Here is a 22,139-nt window from a genome sequence, read left to right on the forward strand (position 1 = left end):
GTCCCTGAGACAGCACTGATGCTTTCCTCTCTTTGTGGAATGTCCCTCGGCTTATCCATGAATCAAAATCCATAATTTTGTCCTCAAAACCTGCCTTCAGCTTACATATCAGGTCGACTATACTTGAATATATTTGGTAGTCTCTAAATATAGTAATATTAATGCACTATTTATAAAATCTATTTTTTCAGCAGTCACCTTTCCTTTCTCCTACAAGCTATAATGAGAGCAGCAGAGAAAAAAACATCCAGTCCTTTAAACGTAGGTATCTTATGTAATGCTTTTAAAAATTGCTACAAATACAAAACATCATTTTTATATTTCTCTTCACAACTTTTATACAGCTTTTCATTTTGTTTATTTAATTGATGTTGCTATATTTACAGTTCTTAATAGAATAGTCCTTTATATAACAGAGGTGATTATGAATACTGTGCTGATGTCCATACTAGTACAGAAATATTGACCCAATTTTCCTGTTACATTTCAGTTCCACCTCCTTCAGTAGACAGAAGCAAAAAGCCCCCACTGGACCGATCTGGGCCACCATTTGACAGAGACATCCTTGGACCAGGTTAGCATTAGTCCTGAAGGTCTCCAAGAATAATTTTATTAGCAAATTTGAGGTTTAGGGGATCTGGGGGTCAGAAAACACCCATCTACTAGTCATAGTCACCCACTTGATTCAAGGCCTGTTACTACTATCTGATACAGTTAGTCTATTGGGAGAAACTGACTTCAAATGGGATACCTTGAGTCAGATATATGCTACAGGCTAAATATATATTAAATAGGTCACTGTGACCCGAAAAACCAGGCTCCAAAAAGATGCTATAATAAGCAATTAGCAACTGATAAACTGAAAAGAACTTTGAAAATTGGATCCATATGGAGGACTTTCTCTTGTGTATACTTCAAATCAGCTGAACTCTGGGTATAAATCAATGGAAATATGATCAAATGGAGATAAAGGAGAATGTTAATTTTAAAAATATTGTAAAATATTACAATTTTAAAAATGGGATTTGATCATGATACATCAATGATTTGAGGAAGAAAAGTTGGTCCCAAACAGGAGAAATTCATCAAAGGAAAATCAAAGAATATATATAGACTTTTGAAAGAAAATTCAGTAAGCAATACTGATTGATTCAATTAGATTTATTCATACCTTTCTCCTGGAATGGGATCCAGGGGGGATTACAAAGCTTTATTTTTGAAGTCTGTGGGCAGCAAATACCTCTGTAACAACATATGGATGCTTTTCATGCAAAGTGGTTCAGAACCACTAGCAATCATCTTGGAGAGCTCTTGAAGAATGGGAGAAGTCTCAGAAGATTGGAGTAGGGTGAATGCGGTCCCTATCTTCAAGAAGGGAAAAAAGAACGACTCAAACAATTATCGTCCAGTCAGCCTCACGTTGATACCAGGCAAGATTCTGGAAAAGATCATTAAGGAAGTGGTCTGCGAATACTTAGAATCAAATGCAGTCATCACTAATAGTCAACATGGATTTACCAAAAACAAGTCATGCCAGACTAATCTGATCTCTTTTTTCGATAGACTTACAAGCTGGGTCGATACAGCAAACACCGTGGATGTAGCATACCTGGATTTCAATAAGGCCTTCGACAAAGTCCCCCACGACCTTCTGGCAAACAAGCTAGTAAAATGTGGGCTAGACAAAACTAGTTAGGTGGATCTGTAATTGGCTAAGTGAACAAACCCAAAGGGTGCTCACCAATGCATCTTCTTCATCTTGGAAGGAAGTGACAAGTGGAGTGCCGCAGGGTTCCGTCCTTGGCCTGGTTCTGTTCAACATCTTTATTAACGACTTAGACGAAGGGTTAGAAGGCACGATCATCAAGTTTGCAGACGACACCAAACTGGGAGGGATAGCTAACACTCCAGAAGACAGGAGCAGAATTCAAAACGATCTTAACAGACTAGAGAGATGGGCCAAAGCTAACAAAATGAAGTTCAACAGGGACAAATGCAAGATACTTCACTTCAGAAGAAAAAAATGGAATGCAAAAATACAGAATGGGGGACGCCTGGCTCGACAGCAGTACATGTGAAAAAGACCTTGGAGTCCTTGTGGACAACAAGTTGAACATGAGCCAACAATGTGATGTGGCAACTAAAAAAGCCAACGGGATTTTGGCCTGCATCAATAGGAGTATAGTGTCTAGATCCAGGGAAGTCATGCTACCGCTCTATTCTGCCTTGGTCAGACTACACCTGGAATACTGTGTCCAATTCTGGGCACAGCAATTAAAGAGAGATGTTGCCAAGCTGGAATGTGTCCAGAGGAGGGCAGCTTAAATGATCAAGGGTCTGGAGAACAAGCCCTATGAGGAGTGGCTTAAACAGCTGGGTATGTTTAGCCTGCAGAAGAGAAGGCTGAGGCGAGACATGATAGCCATGTATAAATATGTGAGGGGAAGTCATAGGGAGGTGGGAGCAAGCTTGTTTTCTGCTGCCCTGGAGACTAGGACGTGGAACAATGGCTTTAAACTACAGAAAAGGAGATTCCACCTGAACATCAGGAAGAACTTCCTCACTGTGAGAGCTGTTCGGCAGTGGAACTCTCTGCCCCGGACTGTGGTGGAGTCTCCTTCCTTGTAGGCTTTTAAGCAGAGGGTGAATGGCCATCTGTCGGAGGTGCTTTGAATGCGATTTCCTGCTTCTTGGCAGGGGATTGGACTGAATGGCCCATGAGGTCTCTTCCAACTCTATGATTCTATGATTCTAAATAGTATGTAACAACAGATCCATGTCCTTCCATTAAAGCAGTGGTGAACAATTGCACTGGATAGGGCCTTTTGGATCAGCTCATCCCCAGTTGGCTTCAGCAGTAGCTTGCAAGTGAAGAAAGTAGTGGCTTAAAGTTCCCATTGAGGTCAATTCTTGGCAGGTTTGCAAGGAGCTGATTGGGTTGTAGTATAACACACACAAACCATAAATTAGCTTCCCTACAAAATTGGACATTTGGCATATCCTTAAAACATGTTTATTTCGATGTGCATTCGAATAAATAGTCTGGTTAGTTATTAGTGGCCACAACTACTGCACTTTATCACACCCCACTCTTATTGATTGAACTGTGTAATGAGATCCTTAATTCCCACTTGTAGAGTCTGCTGAATTTTATCTTACAGTTTGTATATTATGTTCAGACTCTAGTGATCTAATGTTTTATGTTGATGTTTTATGCTGGTTTGTATGTTTATACTATTTTACCTGTTTTACATTGGTTTAATTATGCTGTATTTTATTGTATTTTGGAATTGGGCTTGTCCCATGTGAGCCGCCCTGAGTACCCTCTGGGGAGATGGGAGCGGGATATAAAAATAAAGTTGTTGTTGTTATTATTATTATTATTATTATTATTATTATTATTATTATTATTATATCCTCCAGTATTTTATAAATAAAAGTTAGAACATGTAGCATGACAAGATCAGAGTGTGGCCAAGTTGGCAAAATATATTAATAAGGAACATCATGCAAACTACGTAGGAGAGGCTGCAGTGTTCTGCTTTTGGCTGAACATACTGGGACAGGAAAGACTTTCCCCTTCTCTTGCTTTTGCTGAATTAATTGAGTGCTTTTGCTTGGTTTGCAGCAATTGAAGTAAACTGAAAGCTAAAAAAGAGAGGAGGAGGAAGAAAGAAGTAGAGGCATTTAAAAAGCAGCTGAAATGTGAGACGATGAGAGTATGAAATAGGCAGGGCTGGCCCAAGGTAATTTTCAAGTGTAGGCGAACAGAATTTTGGCTCTCCCCCCCCCCAAAAAAAACCTGCCGAGCGGGCCTGGACCAAAGCCGAAAGGAGGCGGGGGTGCATGCCCAGGTTTGCGTGCATGTGTGCACACCCCCATCTCCTCTTGGCTTCAGTTTGGGCCTGCTCGGCTTCAGCCTGCCGAGCGGGCCCGGACCGAAGCCGAGAGGAGGCGGGGTGTGTGTGCCCGGGTGCGCATGCATGCATGCGCACCCCCTGCCTCCTCACGACCGAAGCCGAGAGGAGGCGGGGGTATGCACGCACGCATGCACGCATACCTGGGAGCGCCTCAACTGCACCCCCTACAAAATGGTGCCACAAGCATGTGTCTGGTTCGCCTTGAGGTTGAACTACCTCTGGAAATAGGACTGTCACTGCCCAATTGGAGTGTTTGGTCTAGCAATTTCAGGAGTATCTCTTGGAACTTGGGGGGGTATTCTCTTGAAATACCTCCATCTTTATGTTACTTTAAGTCACCCAGCTAAAACTTGGTCAGAACTGCATTCATGGCAAGAAACCAATTACTCTGATTAATGTTTTTCTTTTTTCATTTCATATTTTTTTTAAAAAAATTAAGGAAAAAGAACATTTCTTGAAATGGTAAGAGATTTTTTTCAGATTCTGGAACAATTGACTTAATTTTAAAAAAATACACCATAATTAGCCTTCCTTTTAATTTATTTTCTTCTCTTGCAGTCTTTGACACCACAGCTCAGGTAAATGTTTATATTTCTTTTTACATAAGCTACCAGAATTATTAGGTTACATTTGAAATTAAAAGCAAGTTGTTTTGTTAACATCATTTTCTGCTTTTGTTTCAGACATCTGGGACAGGAGTTAACAAAGATACAGAAGCCTCCTGTGCCGTCAACAGAGAGATATGAAAGAAATAATCCTTCTTCTAGAAGGAAGCCACAACCTATAACGTAACCTACATATACTATTTGAAATGATTCAGTGTAACCATAGAAAAGTTAAACAAATTCATTTGTTATTTTCATTCCATAAAGCTCTCCTAATGATAAGGAGGACCTCTAGTGTTGCTTCAAAGGAACTTAAAAGAAAGAATAAAATTCTCACTTTGAAGCATCCAATATAAATGCAACAGGATTTCCCAGGCTGAAAAGTAAAAAAAGAAAGTTAACAATATGAGAAATATTACGTTCTGCAGTAGCAGAATGTAAGCAACCTCATGTTGATTTTGCTAAATTAAAAATTAAATTAAAATGATAGAGTGGACTGAAATCATGTTTATCATGGATGGGTGCAAGTAACAGGACAGATTGTAACACTTGCTCTTGAAACTGCTTTCCCATAATGTACAGTACAGTGCTATCGCCCATAATCTTCCCCTCCCTTACAGTGTTGCCTTACAGAACCGCCTGCGAGTTACTTTTAATCTAGTAAGTCTCTGTGAAATTCTGGTGTGTAAGGCCAGAATTAAGACAGCTTGTGAAAGGGAAAATGATCTATAGAAATGATTTACAAGCTCCTTTTGCCACCTCTCTACAAATCCTGTTTTGTTAGAGAATATGGCATCTTGAAGACATTTACCCTGTCGTTCATGGGCAAAGAGGAATATTATTTTGGGTGTTCCTCTAACAGCTTACTGAAAAACAAATGAAACTTGAATATTACTGTGACAAGCCTCTTTAATGGAGGTTGAATGGCATAGTAGATGCTCTGTGACTTTTATTTACCTACATCAAATGTGAATTTGTCCTTAATGTGTACTATACAATTAATGCTTGTTATTTTCTTCTAGGAGCAATCACATACCTGAAAGGAAAACAGAAGTGAGTATGGACTTATGATAAAGGATGCAGCAACACTAGACAGTTATAGCACAATTATAGTAAATCCTTTTTCTACACCAGTCTTGGTATATAAGTCTAATGAGCAGAGAGAATGATGTTTGAACCAACACGACACTCAAAAGCAAAGCAATTTTAAAGTTTATTGGAATGAAAAATAAGATGGCAAAAAGCAGTACATAATTATAAAACAATGAATAATATAAAATATGAGGTAGTAGTAATAAAAAGTTATAGCATAACAATTTAAGAAATTATAATACAACTAGTAAATAAGAAAATAATATGAGGCATTGACTAAATCATATCTATGACCTCTAAAGCTGCAAGGATGAAGAAATTACAACTGCACAAATTAAACTATTACAGGCATCCTCAAACTCGGGCCACCAGCTGTTTGGGCCTCCAAATCCCAGAAGCCCTAGCCAGCTTGTTAAATGGTCAGGAATTCTGGGAGTTCGGGGCCCAAACAGCTGGAGGGCCACAGTTTGATGATGTCTGAATTAATAGGATGGTATACCCTCTAGCCTCTGGAACTCCTGGTGGCGCAGCAGGTTAAACTGCTGAGCTGCTGAACTTGCTGACCAAAAGGGGAATCCGGGGAGCAGGGTCAGCTCCTGCTGTTAGCCCCAGCTTCTCCCAACCTAGCAGTTCAAAAACATGCAAATGTGAGTAGATCAATAGGTACTGCTCCGGTGAAAACGTAATGGCGCTCCATGCAGTCATGCTGGCCACATGACCTTGGAGGCATCTACGCCAGCTCTTTGGCTTAGAAATGGAGATGAGCACCAATTCCCAGAGTTGGACACAACTAGACTTAATGTCAGGGGAAAAACTTTTACCTTTACTTATACCCTCCAGCTCTTTTATTTTTACAAGTGCAAGTTTTACATACAAAGGTTGTTAGTTTGTGTAAGACTGAATGTGGTGTATCTTGGCACAATCTTAATCCAAATGTCTAAAAGTAATAGATACAAAACTAGAACCATTTTTAGAAACAAAATAGAAGCAATTGACATAACAACTCTTTCAGAAACTGCCTATTCTGATTGAATCCTAAACTTCCCATTTATTTTTAGATCTACATAGGCTTATCCCATGGCAAGCTCATACATGTTGAAAATCAAAAGGTTACTTAGATAAAATGTAAATTATATATTATCTACCACCCTGGTGGCACAGTGCATTAAAGGACTGAGCTGCTGAATTTGTGGACCAAAAGGTGCCAGGTTCAGATCCCGGAAGCAGAATGAGCGCCCACTGTTAGCCCCAGCTCCTACCAACCTAGCAGTTCGAAAACATGCAAATGTGAGTAGATCAATAGGTACCGCTCCGGCGGGAAGGTAACGGTGCTTCATGCAGTCATGCCGGCCACATGACCTTGGAGGTGTCTACGGACAACACTGGTTCTTCGGCATAGAAATGGAGATGAACACCAACCCCCAGAGTTGGTCACGACTGGACATAACGTCAGGGGAAAACCTTTACCTTTTTTTTTTTACCACCCTCAAAGTGGGTGGTAGATTGATTAGCAGATCTTTGCATAAACTGTGCCCAAATGTTAATTTATTTTGTTTTTTCCTTTCAGCTTGAAGATGGCAGTATGTAATGTATTATTACTATCATCATTATTGTTTTTAATAATAATACTACAACCATCCTATAAAATATACTTGTTCTTCTTTCTGTTAAACTGCATAATTGTTAGAAAGCTTCTAGTTTTATCTCTGTTCTGACAACTTAAAAGTGTTGTGGTTGCCAATACACATTTTCAGTGTTTCTATTCCATGACAAAACAGTAATAACATTTTATCAACTGCAACTGGGGTCAGTTTTCACCCCAGAAACCTATGATAGGCTGTATTATCTCATTTTCAGCCCAAAAACAAATAAAAATCACAGCTAAAGATCACTTCTGGTTTGGACAGTGCTCTTCTATGATTCAGAAATGGATGGGTTGGAGGGTGGTTGAGTAAGAACCTCATCACATTAGCCAATTTTAGCATCCTATAATGCTTGGAGGACGCTGGGAGGATGGAGCCTGCTGGATTCCATCAGATAATGCACAGCTACTTCCAGCGTCCTAGCATCCTCCAAGTGTCCTAGGATGCTGCCGCAAAAACACGGGAGGCGTCCTGTGTTCCACTGATAAGAACAGAGGTAGCCTGGGTGGGATATTTCCCCTGTGGGAGAGGTAAAACGCCAATGCGGGTGATGGTACATGACGAATCTCTCTGCTATCCCCCGCAAATTGGATCTCAATGTGGTAAATTCCTTAATCTGTCAATTATGTATGAAGTGTTTGGGGGATTGATTTTTTTTGTCTTGGGCTTTGGCAGCATTATAGAACTGTTAACATTTTGTGGTTACATGTGATCTATATTTCCCCATGCCTACTTGGTCAGAGTCAGCTGTGACCGGCAACCATGTTTTTACCTAAAGATTATATTACTGTTAAAAAAGGTATTTCAAGCTGCCTTTTAAAACATTTGAAAACTGTAGTTAACTTACACTATGGAGTGCAGTGCTTTGTTAGGAACATATTACTTAATCACCTGCATTGAAATTTAATTTTAAAACATTTAAGACCAACCAAAATTTCAGTGAGCCTTCTACTAGAATCTAGAAGTATCCAATTTTTTTCCAGAGCATAATGATATAGTTCTACCTTTCCTATTCTATTGAAAAGGGTATGTATTATTTATTTATTGCTGTCCTCTTTTCAGATGCTCCCCAACGGCCAGTTCCACAGCCATCTTTGCAGGCTTTTAACACATTCCCTTCTATATCCAAGCTACAATCTAAGCACAGTCCTTTACCACCAAGGGGTATGCCTGATTCATACACAGAAAGGTTTGTTGAGCTGAATTGCCATTAGTTGTGAACTATTACATCTTTTTCTGTTGTAGAATGTTTCTTTGCTGTTCTTGTGTACCTTTAGGGCATTTTCAACTTATGGCAATCCTGATATGGTTTTCTTAAAAAAACAAAAACAAAAAAAAAAACGTTTGGAGTGGGTTCATCCTTGGTTTCCTCTGAGGCCAAGAATGTTTCTTGCTTAAAGTCACTCCAGTAGTCTTCAGAGTCATTGTCTAACACTCAACACTTTCTATCATAGCAAAGGAAAATTATTATTCATGATTACTACCTTACTTATTCATGATAACACATTTAAGTTTAATTCCAAGATCTGCCTTTCACCCTTCCTCAGCTATGTATAATGGGCTTTCATGACAATGTTCTCTACCCATATTTGTATTTTGCCTGAATTACTTATCTTTTTAAGTTGTCATGTTTGTTCCACACAAAAGGATATGAAACAAATTGAGAGTTGCAGTTTAAACACATCTAGTTTCCATGTAAGTTCTACACAAAACACATTTCCAGGCTCAATTCTAATACTGTATATGCCTTTTAGTATTTTTGTAAGAGGTACACATATGAATTCATAAGTGATCAATGCTTGATAAAAAGTTAACTAAAGCCTACCACATATTTCTGCAGGAATGGGAAAGCAGACGATAATACACCATGGATTAGACTAATCAATTATATGAATACAGAATTCAGAGGCCCCAAGCCTGCTGGACCAAAGCGGGAAAAAAATCCCATGTACCATACTGATGTACACCAGTTTACCAACCTTTACCCTTGATAAATGCTTGAAGTACTTTTCAGGCCACAGGAAACCCCATATTAAAATAATAGAAATCCCCTGTATGAAAAGTTAGTACATCAATAGCTCCTTTTATTTTATTTTTTGAACAACACATTCTCTTGCTGAACTCCCAGTAACCTCCAAAGAAAACTTAGTGTCCCATAGAAGCCCAGGCATTTACCGTAATATTGCCCTTTGTACTTACATTTCTGTTTAATAATTTTCCCTGATGTAGTTACATTTACTGAGAATTGAGATACAGTACTAGGAAGATGCTTTAAAAGTACGCCCAGGCTGAATCTCATAGCAGCTGTGCCATTCTATATAACTTAGTCCCATCCCATGTGTTGGGTTAAGGTATCTGAAGGACCATATTATGCCACATCTTTGAGGGAGGCTCTGCAGCATGCAGCATGCAGAAGTTGAATTCCAGGTTGTAGAACTACTTTTCCTGGTGCCATCTTCATTGTCCTTCTGTAGATAGATAAAAAACATTACCACAGTATTTTGGGAACTGAAACTTCCTAGGGATAGGACTTAATGTACGTGATGACCAGATATTGTTATTGTTGTTTGTCTTTTTAAATGACATCTTTCCATTGGTTTAAATTATATCAAGTGTTCAATTACTTTTAAAACATATTTTGTATGCCTTTGCCTATAGATTTTTTGAAAGTATTTGTTTTAATTTCTACTAGCTGCCTTGAATAAACATCCTACTTAAACGATGGGATATAAAATACTAACAACAGCTTTCTTATTTTTAAAGTGCTAATTCATCAACTGTCTCACTACCACCCCGACTTCAGCCAAGTATGTATTATGAGATATTTTATTTATTTATTTATATTCTGCTTTATCTCTCCATACAAAGACTCAAAGTGGCTCACAATCAAAAACATTACAACTTAAAATATACAATATACAACAATAAAACAGTTTATCATTATATCTTATAGTAGTATTATATTTAATATATTAGTTATATGCCATGAAAGATTAAATTAAATACTTAATCCATTTGATTTCAATGGCTGTTTTGTGCCAGTGCACATGTATAAGGCATCTGTGGCTCAAACATGTGTTGTTTTCATAGTATGGTTTAAAAGCAATGTAAGAATTATATAGTTTTAATAAAACACATACATATTTTAGAACTGTAAAACCAAATTTGATCCTGCCAAACAACGGTATTTCCATAGTTAAATTAATGGCAACCATCATAACATATTAGATCAAGCTCTAGCTCAATGTAACAAAAATATATCCATGGCATGCATACTCATGGTGAATAGGTTTGCCATATATCAGGCCCTGGCTGTTGTTGTAATTATACATTATACCCTGTTTTTTTTCTGTATAAAAGAGACTCAAAGAGGCTTAGAGTAAAACCAAATTAAATACAATTTAAAGCCAAAAAATATACAAATATTAAAATAGAATTAAATATTAATGGTATTAAAAAGTAAACAGTTTAATTCCTTGAAAACAGTTTAAATCTTTAAAAACGTATTCAAATCTAAAACCACAGCACTCCCTCACTTGCTCTTAAAAACCTTATTATTTAAAAGCCTGTCTGAATAAGAAGGTTTTGGACTGTCACTGGAAGGACAGCAGGGAAGGAGCCGTTCTGGCTTCCCTGGGAAGTTCCAGAGTCGAGGGGCAGCCACCAAGAAGGAAGACCCTTATCATGTTCCCACCAATCGAGCTTGAGATGGAGGTGGGGCAGGAGAAGAACCCCTCCTGAAGACCCTAGGATCCAGGCAGGTTCATACAAGGAGAGGCAGTCAGCCAAATAGCCTGGACCTGAGCCATCTAGGGCTTTAAAGGTCATAACCAGCACTTTCTGGCAGCCAAAAAAGCTGCTGCACCAAGGGGGCTGTCCTCTCCCTGTAGCCAGCTCCAGTTAGCAACCTGGCCACAGCTCTTTGGACCAGCAGAGGCACACTCCCCCTGTTCAATTCTCTGCATAGGTTATCCACCAAGGCAACCAAAGCTGTCTCTGATCCACAACCATCCCTGAAACCAGATGAAAATGGATCTAGATAATCTTTTATCCAGAAAGCCCTGGGAGACCACCACATGCTCCAAAACCTTGCTCAAAAAAGGGAGATTGGACACTAGCCGATGGTACTCCAAAGCGTAGGGATTCAGGGATGGCTTTTTAAATATAGGTCTCATAACAGTCTCCTTTAGGCAATTTTGAATTCTGCCTTGCTTCAAGGAGGCACTGACCACACCTTCATCCACTCTGCCAATCCCCCTCTGGCCTGTTTGATATATGTGATAGCTCTCACCTCTCCAAGGGTCATGTCCACATCTTCATGTTGAACCAATTGAAAGGTATCTGTTTTTCTGTGATTCTCACAGTGACAAGAAGGGATCTCAGAGTTCATCTCTATATGTTCCTCATTTGTTAGATTTGGTAGGTTATGTGAATTATTGTGCAGCAGTGTCTGATTTTGGCGATTTTTGCTTAATGCTATCAGTAGGGGTCGGTATTTTCTTGACCAAACATCCATGAGTGAATATTTTTTCATTGATGTCAACTGGTTTGCCACAGTTTAGTTACATTATTATGCATCTATTAACCACCTTTTCCTGTTCCCTTTTCAGTCTTTGCTTTCTTTTCCTTTAATTTGCCTTCAAATTGAGTCTATTCAGTTTACTATGATTTTACCTGCTTCTCTTCCATAGTAATGGAAGAGAAGCAGGTTTCCATTTACAAATATCTTATGGTCATAATAAAAATTCAAAAAGCTCTAGGAAGATGAGCTGAAAATCCCCTTTTCAGTGTATTTTACATGTTTAGAAAGGATGGTAACATGACACTCTTTTTCTTTTCTTTACAATATCAAAGCTTCAGAACAGGGATGCCATTTGCCTTAAAAAGCAAGTGGCAAGCTAAGAAAAGACTTGCTCCTTGCAAATATGTGTTGGCTCGCTGAACAGATAAATTATGACTAAGCAATTGTAGCAGCAGCCAGTATAAATCAATTCTAGAGCATCTGCCATTCCCAGTAAACTTCATCTGTGCTTCTCAGGTTCTCAGCCTGTGAACATTTCTGGGTTAATTTTCATCAAATTTATATAAAACAACAAAATACAGCTAAACTTAAGTAAATGTTTATATTTGCTAAGTTTTTTTCAAGGATATATACCATTTTCAAATCAGGTTCCTTTGTAATGTCTCAACATCCATTTAATACACTAATGTTTACATTTCTGAAGGTAGCATTCCTCCAACATATTCCAAAGGCCCAGCTGATGGAAGACCTCCATTACCAGTTCCTAACAGACCGATCACACAGTTTCCCAAAGCTGAGAATGAAGACATGGAACTATGCAATAAGGTACAGGAATGCCATCAGGGGCTGTTTAATAGTCAGAATTCCCAGATATTATCATAACTAGCTCCTGTACATGATGAAGTCAGAGGTGGAGGTCAGAAACACATCTAAGGAACAGATTAACTGAGAGACTACTGACTTTCAGATATATTTCTGCTGGTAGGAGAAGCTTGAGTCTAATTCATCTACTGTACCTTTAAGACTGTACTTTTAAAAATCTTCTCTGGTATTTCCCTTATTTTATTCTATTTATAGTATAGTATTTATCACTATTTTATGATTTTATCACTTTTTTCTATTGTATTCAGAGGATTTTGATATGCAATGTTATAAACCTCTTTGGTGTTTTAAAAATGAGAACCTTCATTGTCATGACAGTAAAACAAACAAACCTTATATGACATAAGCTATAGAAAAACAACTTTTATAGACAGAAATCTTGAACTTTAATCCCACAAAGTCAGAATCCTGGTGAAGAAACCTTTATAGTTGTCAGATCTTGACACATGACTTAAGCTTACCTGAAACAGTCTCTTTAAACCTAAAGTTGGCTCTTCTCTTTGGATAGAACTCCACTCTGATGCTCAGGTTGAATCAACACCTGTCATGGTTCATTTGCCAATGAGGGCTTGTGCCCTGAATCTTAACTCTTTCTGGTCAATTCCTAGGTTGCAGTTATTTGTTGTAAGCTTGGACGCACTATCGTAGTTGAGCAATCACTGTCAGGTGACTGCATGATAAAATAATTATAGGCTTGAAATAAGCACCGACCTTGAGCTATGTGCCAAGGGGGCAACTACATGATTTATGGATGTACATGTGTGCACATACACACAAGCCCATAGCCAAGGGGTGAGTGGGTTATGGGTTCAAGCCCTACCCCCCGCCCCCCACCCCAAAAAGACTCGAGTGGAGTTCCCGCACACCAAGGAAAGCCCCCCTCCAAACTCACCTCTGCCTTTTCTGAGCTCCAACCCTGTGGGAATCTCAAGGAGACCAACAAATTGAACAAATTGTCTATGCTGATTAAGGAAAAATCTTTGACTCATCTGAAGATGCCAGCCACAGATGCAGGTGAAATGTCAGAAAAAAATGCTGATAGAAAACAGCCATACAGCCCAGAAACCACACAACACCCCAGTGTTTTCAGATGTTTCCAACAGGAGTTGTGGTATTCTTTGTAACCACTAAATTACCAATTGAGAGTCATTTTCAGGGTTTTATTTATTTATTTATAGTATTTATATTCCGCCCTTCTCACCCTGAAGGGGATTAAGGATGGATCATAATCCACATACAGTAGAGTCTCACTTATCCAACATAAACGGGCCAGCAGAACGTTGGATAAGTGAATATGTTGGATAATAAGGAGGGATTAAGGAAAAGCCTATTAAACATCAAATTAGGTTATGATTTTATAAATTAAGCATCAAAACATCATGTTATACAACAAATCTGACAGAAAAAGTCGTTCAATACGCAGTAATGCTATGTAGTAATTACTGTATTAACGAATTTAGCACCAAAATATCACAATGTATTGAAAGCATTGACTACAAAAATGCATTGGATAATCCAGAATGTTGGATAAGCGAGTGTTGGATAAGTGAGACTCTACTGTATAAGTGGCAAACATTCAATGCCATTAGACATACGCCATATAGACAGACACAGAGGCAATCTAACATTTCCCAGTTTCTGGCTTTATGAGGATATGCTCAATTCCAGCCACAGGGGAAGCGGCCACTTCATCGTCCACTTGTGGCACCGAGTCCTTGATGGAGAACTTCCTCATTCTTTCTACACACTGCTGGAGGTTTTTATGGTGTCGTAAATTAATTAAATTAGCCTCCCCGCATAAAGCGGTACCTAAATTCTTTACTCGACAGATGCAACTGTCTTTCGAGCTTCATAGGTCAACAGCGAGCTAAGCTATTAATGGGTTGGAATGCTCAATCCGACCCGGGCTGGCTTCAAACTCATGACCTCTCGGTCAGTAGTGATTTATTGCAGCTGGCTCCTAAGCAGCTGTGCCACAGCCCGGTTGAGACTCTATGAGAAATTCACTGAAAAACTAAAGCAAAATGTGCTGCAGGATGTCCCACAAAAACATTTTTGCAGTTTAATAAACTTTTTACATTTTTGTGATAGAACCAATTAGCAAATATTTATAACCCAGGAACAAAATTATGTTGCACAGTGTTATCTGTACTCTTTTGCTCTGTGTTGGTAACATGGTGTAAACTTTTATCAATAATATTGTTTTTCCTCTCTCTCTCTCTCTCTCTCTCTCTCTCTCTCTCTCTCTCTCTCTCTCTCTCTCTCTCTCTCTCTGTTTGTCTCAATTATAATTGGGGACTGCAAAATCAGAAATGGTATGCTGCAGATATCACCCGACCAGAAGCAGAAATTGCCCTTAGGAGTATTAACCAGGTGAACACTTAATTATTCTGTCAGATAGTCTGAGTCTAATCCTTAACATAAATGTTCAGTTTTGATTCTGCCTGTTTTAAACATATTTTATATCTTGGCTTTCTAGGATGGCACATACTTAGTAAGAAACAGCTCAAGAAAAACTTCTGAGCAGCCATATGTCCTGATGGTGCTTTACAATAACAAGGTGTACAATATTCAAATACGTTACCAACAGGAGAATAATCTGTACTTCCTGGGAACTGTAATGAAAGCAAATGAGGTATGATACACTATAGTTTACTTCATCTTATTTCCAATAAGCAGACAGGTTATTAAACCTAAGGCTCCGTGTGATTTAAATTGCTCATTCTTCAACTTCCTTCACATTCAAATTCACTAACTGAGCATGATCAAATCAAGGGTAACAGCAAAAAATTAAAACTATATTTGTATAATAAATTCACTCAGCTGTGCCCAAGAGTACTCTTTAAAAAACAAAATAATTACAGAAGAGCCAAAATGATACTGATTTAGCTTTCTTCATAGTGATTATTGCTGACTGAAATACTTTTTGTAAATCTCACAGGAGTTTACTTCAGTGGCTGACATCATTGATAACTTCACCAGAATGCCCTTGTTACTAATAGATGGGAAAGATCGATGTTCAAGGAAGCAATGTGTGTTGAAATATGCTGCTGGATGTCTTTAGAAGAACATTTCATGAAGGACCAGATTTGCTATATGTTTCTTTACAAGATAAAACTGGAAGAATAAATGTTTCTGTTCATCTGGTTGAACTGAGATAACTTGTTATATTTTTATAATCATGTCAGAATGCAAAGTCCATCCTTTATTTGCCTCCAATGTGCAAAAGTTACTCCCTTTTTTCTTTAGTGTATCATTTCTCATAATTTCATGAAATACAAAAAATGATGTAGTTTTATGTATGTGTAACCCATGGTCTGAAATATACACTGAATCAGCTGAAAAGAACTTCAGATCTGTGATTACTGAATATTTTTTCCTTCTAATGCAAAGGTTACTTCTGAGGGAGTAGCCCTGTATGAATTTTCCATAGTAACCTTACAGTAAATAGTAAACTTCAGTTCAGAATAGCATAATATATTGGTGTATTGATCCACTTGAAAACAATATGCATGCTATTTTCTCTGTGGGAACATCTGTTTGTCATATTTCAAGCATGATGTTATCAGTTGCAGGCCGTGCATTTGAAGTGACAATTAATAAACATGGTTTTGTATTTTATAAAGGTTATGAATTCTTGTTCCACCCAGTGGAAATATTTGGTATACAGAAAATAAGCCACAGTCAGTGTTTGGTTCAAACATTTTCCGTTTCCTTTATTTTCTCCTAATTACCTGTAAGCAGAATTGGGAATTGCTTGCTTTTAATCATGCTTTGTGTGTGTTCTAAGTATGCATCGTTAAAGTGGGTTGATGATGCTGATAACAATAACAACTGCATATATAGAAATAATTTCCCAGAAAAACTTCAGAAACATGTGCTAATATCCTATATCATTTGCTTAGTTAATCTATATAACTTAATAATGTTTCCTGGCCTGAAACTCAATGCCTCCCCCAGGTCCACCATACGAGTCAGCTATCTGATTAGGTGGAGGTCTATTCAGTTTCCAATGAGAATAAGAAGGATGTCTCACCGCCTTCCCACCAGCCAGACAGGTTGTGACAAGGACTTGCAATGGGGTTCTGCTTCTGATTGGCACAGCTTCACTCACTAGTGCCCCAATCACAAGCTGAACAAATCCCTTTCACTGATTCAGCAGTTGGCTCTAAAGGTGGTCAGGGGTGCCATTTAATAGAAACACTATGTAGTTTTACTGAATACAAATCAATTGTGGATTTGTAAATCCAGGTTCCAAATATGTAACTATAATACTGAATACCAGCTTCAATCTTTAACCTATCACTTAATCCAAAAAATTGCAATACTTTTGCAGATATTTTTACTGCAGAACTTGGAAAGGTTTATTTACCCGCACCAATTCTATAGTACTATATTAAGGAATGTATGCTTGTATGCTGATAAACCATACATTTTCTCTCTATACTACAGCATGAAGATAAATATTTCCTGAACTTGTAATATTTATTTTGGATCTATTGCTTATAGAACTTCCTAATTACTCTGGTCACTATCTATGTTGGCTGTTGATACTATTGGAGTTAGCATCCATAAACACAAAGAAATGGAAACACCAGTTCTAATGTACATGCATTGCTGGTTTATTAACAGTAAAGCAATGCTTTAAAAAATGGATTTAAGTGATATATTTCCCTTCCAATTGATTTATTATGCACAATCAATGCACTATTTCAACATAAACAGAGAAATAACAACTACTTACATGGCTTAAACAATACTAACTACATAACAATCAAACTGATCAAACTTATTCTATTCAGAAGCCCATTTTTGGAGTTATGCCTAAATCATTAGTCTTAGCTAAACAATACTGAATCAACATATAGGTAAATCATATTGGTTGAATGGGTGTACTGTACTCGAGTTGAAGCTAACAGTAAGGTTTTGGTTATAGTTTTCAAAGGTGCTCCCAGTGAATGTTAACCTGAGAGTATGTCAAAAAGTTATCAAAGCAAATATGTATTTTTTCCTTCTCATTGCTATACTTTAAGATGCTGCTGTTTGTAAATTACTATTGCTAATGAGAAACTGAAAAAGGATCATAAACGAAAGTAGAGTCTTTTATTTTCAACTCTTCCTGGTTCTTTTCTTCCGTTTCTTTTGAAACATCTCCTTGCACTGGTTGACTGAAGTTCAATATAAGGTCACAAAGCAGCATTTGGGATTTTACTGCAAAATAAAATGTTTATTTTGTGAAATATATATTCAGTTTTTCATGTAGAATGCCAAAGAAGCCTTAAGTGTTTAGGCAGTAAGGTACAGTGTTACCGTGGATGTGTGTTTCACCAGTAGTTTACTAGTCTATAAGATAGATGACTATTACTATCCACATAATGCAGAATGAAAAGAAGGCTAAAAAAGACTAGTGATAGCCTGCTGAAGACCGTAGTGGGAAGGCATGCAAGATATTAATAAAAGATTCCTCAAATACTAGCACAGTAAGAGTTATAGTTAAAAGGCCAGTGAAATATGTGTGCAAATAAATGGATAACCCACTGCTGTTATATTCCACCTACGAACAGCATCCTTAACACCTGTGGAAGCACAACAGTCTGGTCCAGTGTGATTTTAGCTCCGTAGATTCAAATGTCTGCTTATCAATGAGTGTAATTTAGTGCTGTTTGCCAAATTACACTGGAATAAATCAAAGCACAAAGATGGGAGTGCACTAGCCCCGCCCAAATCCTCCATCATTGCTTTCTATTTGCGGAAAGCAGTCTGACGGAAGCTCCACTAGACATGCTTTCCACAAAACCAGAAACCTTAAGGGGAAAATACAAAAGGGGGGAGCTCTGAATCTCTTATTAGCTACATAACATCCTTAATTATATAATTTAGTGGTTTTCAGCCCAACTGCCCCAATCCCCACTTACCAAGCTGCAGGCTTTGCAGCAACAGGGGTCTGTTCCCCTATCAACTGTAATGCAGCTGACTGATGTTTCCACTTCTGTGAGCAATCTCCAGTGCAACAGTCAGAAATGGGATTCCTGTCCCAATTCCTTTCACTCTGAAGATTGCCTATGAAAAGACAAAGATGTCAATGAATGACCTTTTTCAATCAACAGGGGAACAGACTCCTGTCACAAGTGCTGCTGCACAGTAAGTGAGAATTGGGGGACTTTCACAGTCCCTATACATTCCAAAGCAGTGAATTACATAGGGATTGCAAATGCAAACCAGTAATGTGTAGCTCTGTTACTCATTTGCATCTGCCTTAGTGAATTCCAGCCATGTCCTATCCCTTAAAAATGTACACAGAAAGGAGCTTCCTCTATAAGTTTATATTTTCAACATATGAATAAAGGTGTGTGTGTGGGGTGTGGTGGGAGGGGTGATACAATCCTATACATGTTTGTTGATCTCAGATCTTTTTCTGAATACTTGATCAGACCTTATCAATCTTCCTAATCTATCAATCAGTTTGCAGTCAGATCTTGTGATAAAGACATGAGGCAGGAGGGATCTAGGTAACTATGCAAATCCTGGTGGCACAGTCTTACATGTACACATATTTGCATGCTTACTCAAGTATGCATATATGCATGCCCATTGACTTTTTATGTTTTTAAACATGTTTAACAAAGCAGTTGCCATAAATGATTACAGATATAATGTTTTTCTGATAAACAATGATATCTGTCATTACATCAAGCATTGTGCATCTGAAAAACTGGATCACCTTACCAATGGGTTACCGTCATGTATCAGATAATTGTCTTTTAGTTTCATGTATTATGTCTATGTATGTACACATTCTATCAGTGTCTTCCTTCTTATCTTTTGCACATACACATACACACATGTACCCTAGTAATTTATCTTGACTGTTGTAATAGTGGCATTATTACCAATAAGTTTATTCAGCTCAGATGACATTCTATCCATATTTTTAATTGCACTGCCAATAGTAAGATGCTGATTGTCATCGTTCTTAGACATCTGGAAAAAAAACAGATATGAAATCAGAATGATGCATTAAAAGGTATTAGACTTAACTATTTGGGATATATGTGTGTACAGTCAACCTTCCGCATCCACAAGTTATGTCTCATAGAATTTTCTTGGGAAGCTTTGTTCTGAAGAGTTTGCCACTGCCTGCCTCTGAGGCTGACAGAGTGTGATTTACTTAAGGACACACAGTGAGTTTCCATGATTGAGCAGGGATTCAAACCCTGGTCTCCAGAGCCATTCTCCAATGTGTAGAACAGGGTCATACGGCCTTGTTGTTGTGTAATGAAAAAATGATCAAAATGTGTAGTCCACGAACTATCTTGCTGGTGAACAATAAAGAACAAATGGTTTATTCTTCTTAAACCCAGAACAACATATATATAATGTGCTCAGTTGCACCAACTCACATAATGTCTTTTTATGAGAGATTTGAAATCAATGGTAACACAGGAATCCTTCCATGTTGCCATGGCAGTGGCATGTGTTGGCTTCGCCCTCCTTCACCCACAGAGCCATATCAGCGTTGTTTGATGGGAACCAGCAGGCTCCGTGGGTGATCTGGGCTAAATAGGCACATGCTGCCGATTTTAGCCATGCGTGAAGAGGTCCATAGTCCAATCCTCAGCCAAGTACATCAACTAAGAGTAAATATCATTGAGCTCAATGGCACTTCCAACTAGACATATAGGGAATCGCTTCATAAAGTTACATGATTCTCCTAGAAAAAAATGTTATGTGAGAATAGGAAGACATCCATCTACCAAACCAAATATTTAGATAAAGTTACATTGTTGCTTTTAAAAACAAACAAACAAAACTACTAGCCAAAAGAAATTTTTTTAAAAAATTGAAGTGTTCAACTTGAAATTAGCCATAGCTGTTTTTAAAACCGTTAGCCAGAAGAGGGAGCTATTACATTACAATAGTAATACTGGAATCCTCATAAGAAGGCAATGGCAAACCTCATCTGAAGAAATCTTGCCAGAGAAACCAGATGATAGATTTGCCTTATGGTCAACTTAAATCAGAAATGACCTGAATAAGCAGCATCAACAAACCCTAAGATGTTAGTATCATAATCTGTATTTCAAAGATTCTATGATATATTGCATCCTTGAAAAATCAAACATGTTTTCCTTGAACAAATCTAGCATAATTTGAGTTACTTTTATTCATTAATATAATATCTCTTCATTGCCTCTGCCCACAAGGATCCATGAGATGATGTTCATTGAAGAAAAACATTTAAAACTCAATACATGACTAAAACATATTTTAAAACAACGTAAACAGTGTTTAAAAAGCCAGAGCAGTCACTCCTAATTTTAAGCCATGAAGACCAAGTGAAATTACATAGTTTTAGCAGCTCAACAGAAAGTCAGAAGGGGTGAATTAAAATTAATAATTGTATTAATAAATATAGTATTAAAAGAAAACAAATGAAGCATAGCACTTGTTTGTGGGTTGTAACATGCCAGCATTTTCACAATTGTTGCTGTATAGCTAAAAGATTCATGAACACCGCATTGCAGTGTCACATAGGTATTCCCAAGGCTCTGTTGGATTTAGAATCCGATGGGATAGTTAGAAAAAATAATGCTGTGTGAATCCCATGCACAAACAGGAGAAACCAGCACTGGGATTCTGGCTATACTTTTCTGTGCAGCTTTTGGATAAAGGAAACATAAAAGGCTTCTGTGATGGAAAGAAAAAGGCCAAACTCTCATTGGGTTGCTGTGAGGTTTACGGGCTGTATGACCATGTTCAAGAAGCGTTCTCTCCTGACATTTTGCCCACATCGATGGTAGGCATTCTCAGAGGTTGTGAGGTCTGCTAGAAACAAGGCAAGGGGGATTTATATATCTGTGGTGAAATCACTTTTGTCTGTTTGAGGCAAGTGTGAATGGTGCAATTGGCCACCTTGATAAGCAGTGAGTGGCCTTGCAGATTCAAAGCCTGGCTACTTCCTGCCTGGGGGAATCTTTTATTGGGAGGTGTTAGCTGGCCCTGATTGTTTCATGTCTGGAATCCCCCTACCTTCTGAGTGTTGTTTTTTATTTACTGTCCTGATTTATACTGGTAGCCAGATTGTGTCTGTTTTCATGGTTTCTCCTTTCTGTTGAAATTGTCCACATGCTGTGGATTTCAATGGACAGTAAATAAAGAACAACACTTGCCTAGTTTCTAACAGACCTCACAACCTCTGAGGATGCCTGCCATAGATGTGGATGAAACATCATGAGAGAATGCTTCTGGAACATGGCCATACAGCCCGGAAAATTCACAGCAACCCAGTGATTCTGTCCATGAAAGCCTTCGACAACACATCAAACTCTCATTGTTAGTCCAAATTAGAGTGGACATGCTAAATCAATAGATATTAATGCATCACTGAAGTAAGTGTCAGCATTAACCTGCTCTTTGGAGGAATATTAGGAACTAAGGCCCCATCTACACTGACTATTAAATGCAATTCAAGGCT

At 38.1% G+C, this 22,139-nt stretch overlaps 1 protein-coding gene and 1 long non-coding RNA gene across 5 annotated transcripts in view; one reads left to right on the forward strand and one right to left on the reverse strand.

Moving 5' to 3' along the window:
- Positions 1-16,289, forward strand: part of lcp2 (lymphocyte cytosolic protein 2) — a 75,845-nt gene extending 59,556 nt beyond the window's left edge. For 3 of the 4 annotated variants that reach the window (XM_062970466.1, XM_008104640.3, XM_062970468.1), the window contains 13 exons: positions 192-261; positions 491-574; positions 4,360-4,382; positions 4,479-4,498; positions 4,604-4,708; positions 5,548-5,578; positions 7,185-7,197; positions 8,323-8,449; positions 10,024-10,067; positions 12,486-12,607; positions 14,975-15,037; positions 15,144-15,299; positions 15,606-16,289. In XM_062970466.1, the coding sequence (XP_062826536.1) occupies positions 192-261; positions 491-574; positions 4,360-4,382; positions 4,479-4,498; positions 4,604-4,708; positions 5,548-5,578; positions 7,185-7,197; positions 8,323-8,449; positions 10,024-10,067; positions 12,486-12,607; positions 14,975-15,037; positions 15,144-15,299; positions 15,606-15,728 (981 nt within the window). In that variant the 3' untranslated portion in view covers positions 15,729-16,289. The remainder of the gene's footprint in view (positions 1-191; positions 262-490; positions 575-4,359; positions 4,383-4,478; positions 4,499-4,603; positions 4,709-5,547; positions 5,579-7,184; positions 7,198-8,322; positions 8,450-10,023; positions 10,068-12,485; positions 12,608-14,974; positions 15,038-15,143; positions 15,300-15,605) is intronic. The other variant, XM_062970467.1, reaches the window with a different exon arrangement.
- Positions 16,290-17,741: 1,452 nt separating this feature from the next.
- On the reverse strand, positions 17,742-20,127 carry LOC103277855 (uncharacterized). The gene is made up of 4 exons (XR_010002452.1): positions 20,065-20,127; positions 19,555-19,645; positions 18,580-18,724; positions 17,742-17,875 (listed from the first exon to the last, which is right to left on the reverse strand). It is a non-coding gene; the product is annotated as an uncharacterized LOC103277855 (long non-coding RNA).
- Positions 20,128-22,139: the final 2,012 nt, after the last annotated feature.

The sequence above is a fragment of the Anolis carolinensis genome, chromosome 2, assembly GCF_035594765.1.
Source record: "Anolis carolinensis isolate JA03-04 chromosome 2, rAnoCar3.1.pri, whole genome shotgun sequence".
NCBI classification, from domain to species: Eukaryota; Metazoa; Chordata; class Lepidosauria; order Squamata; family Dactyloidae; genus Anolis; species Anolis carolinensis.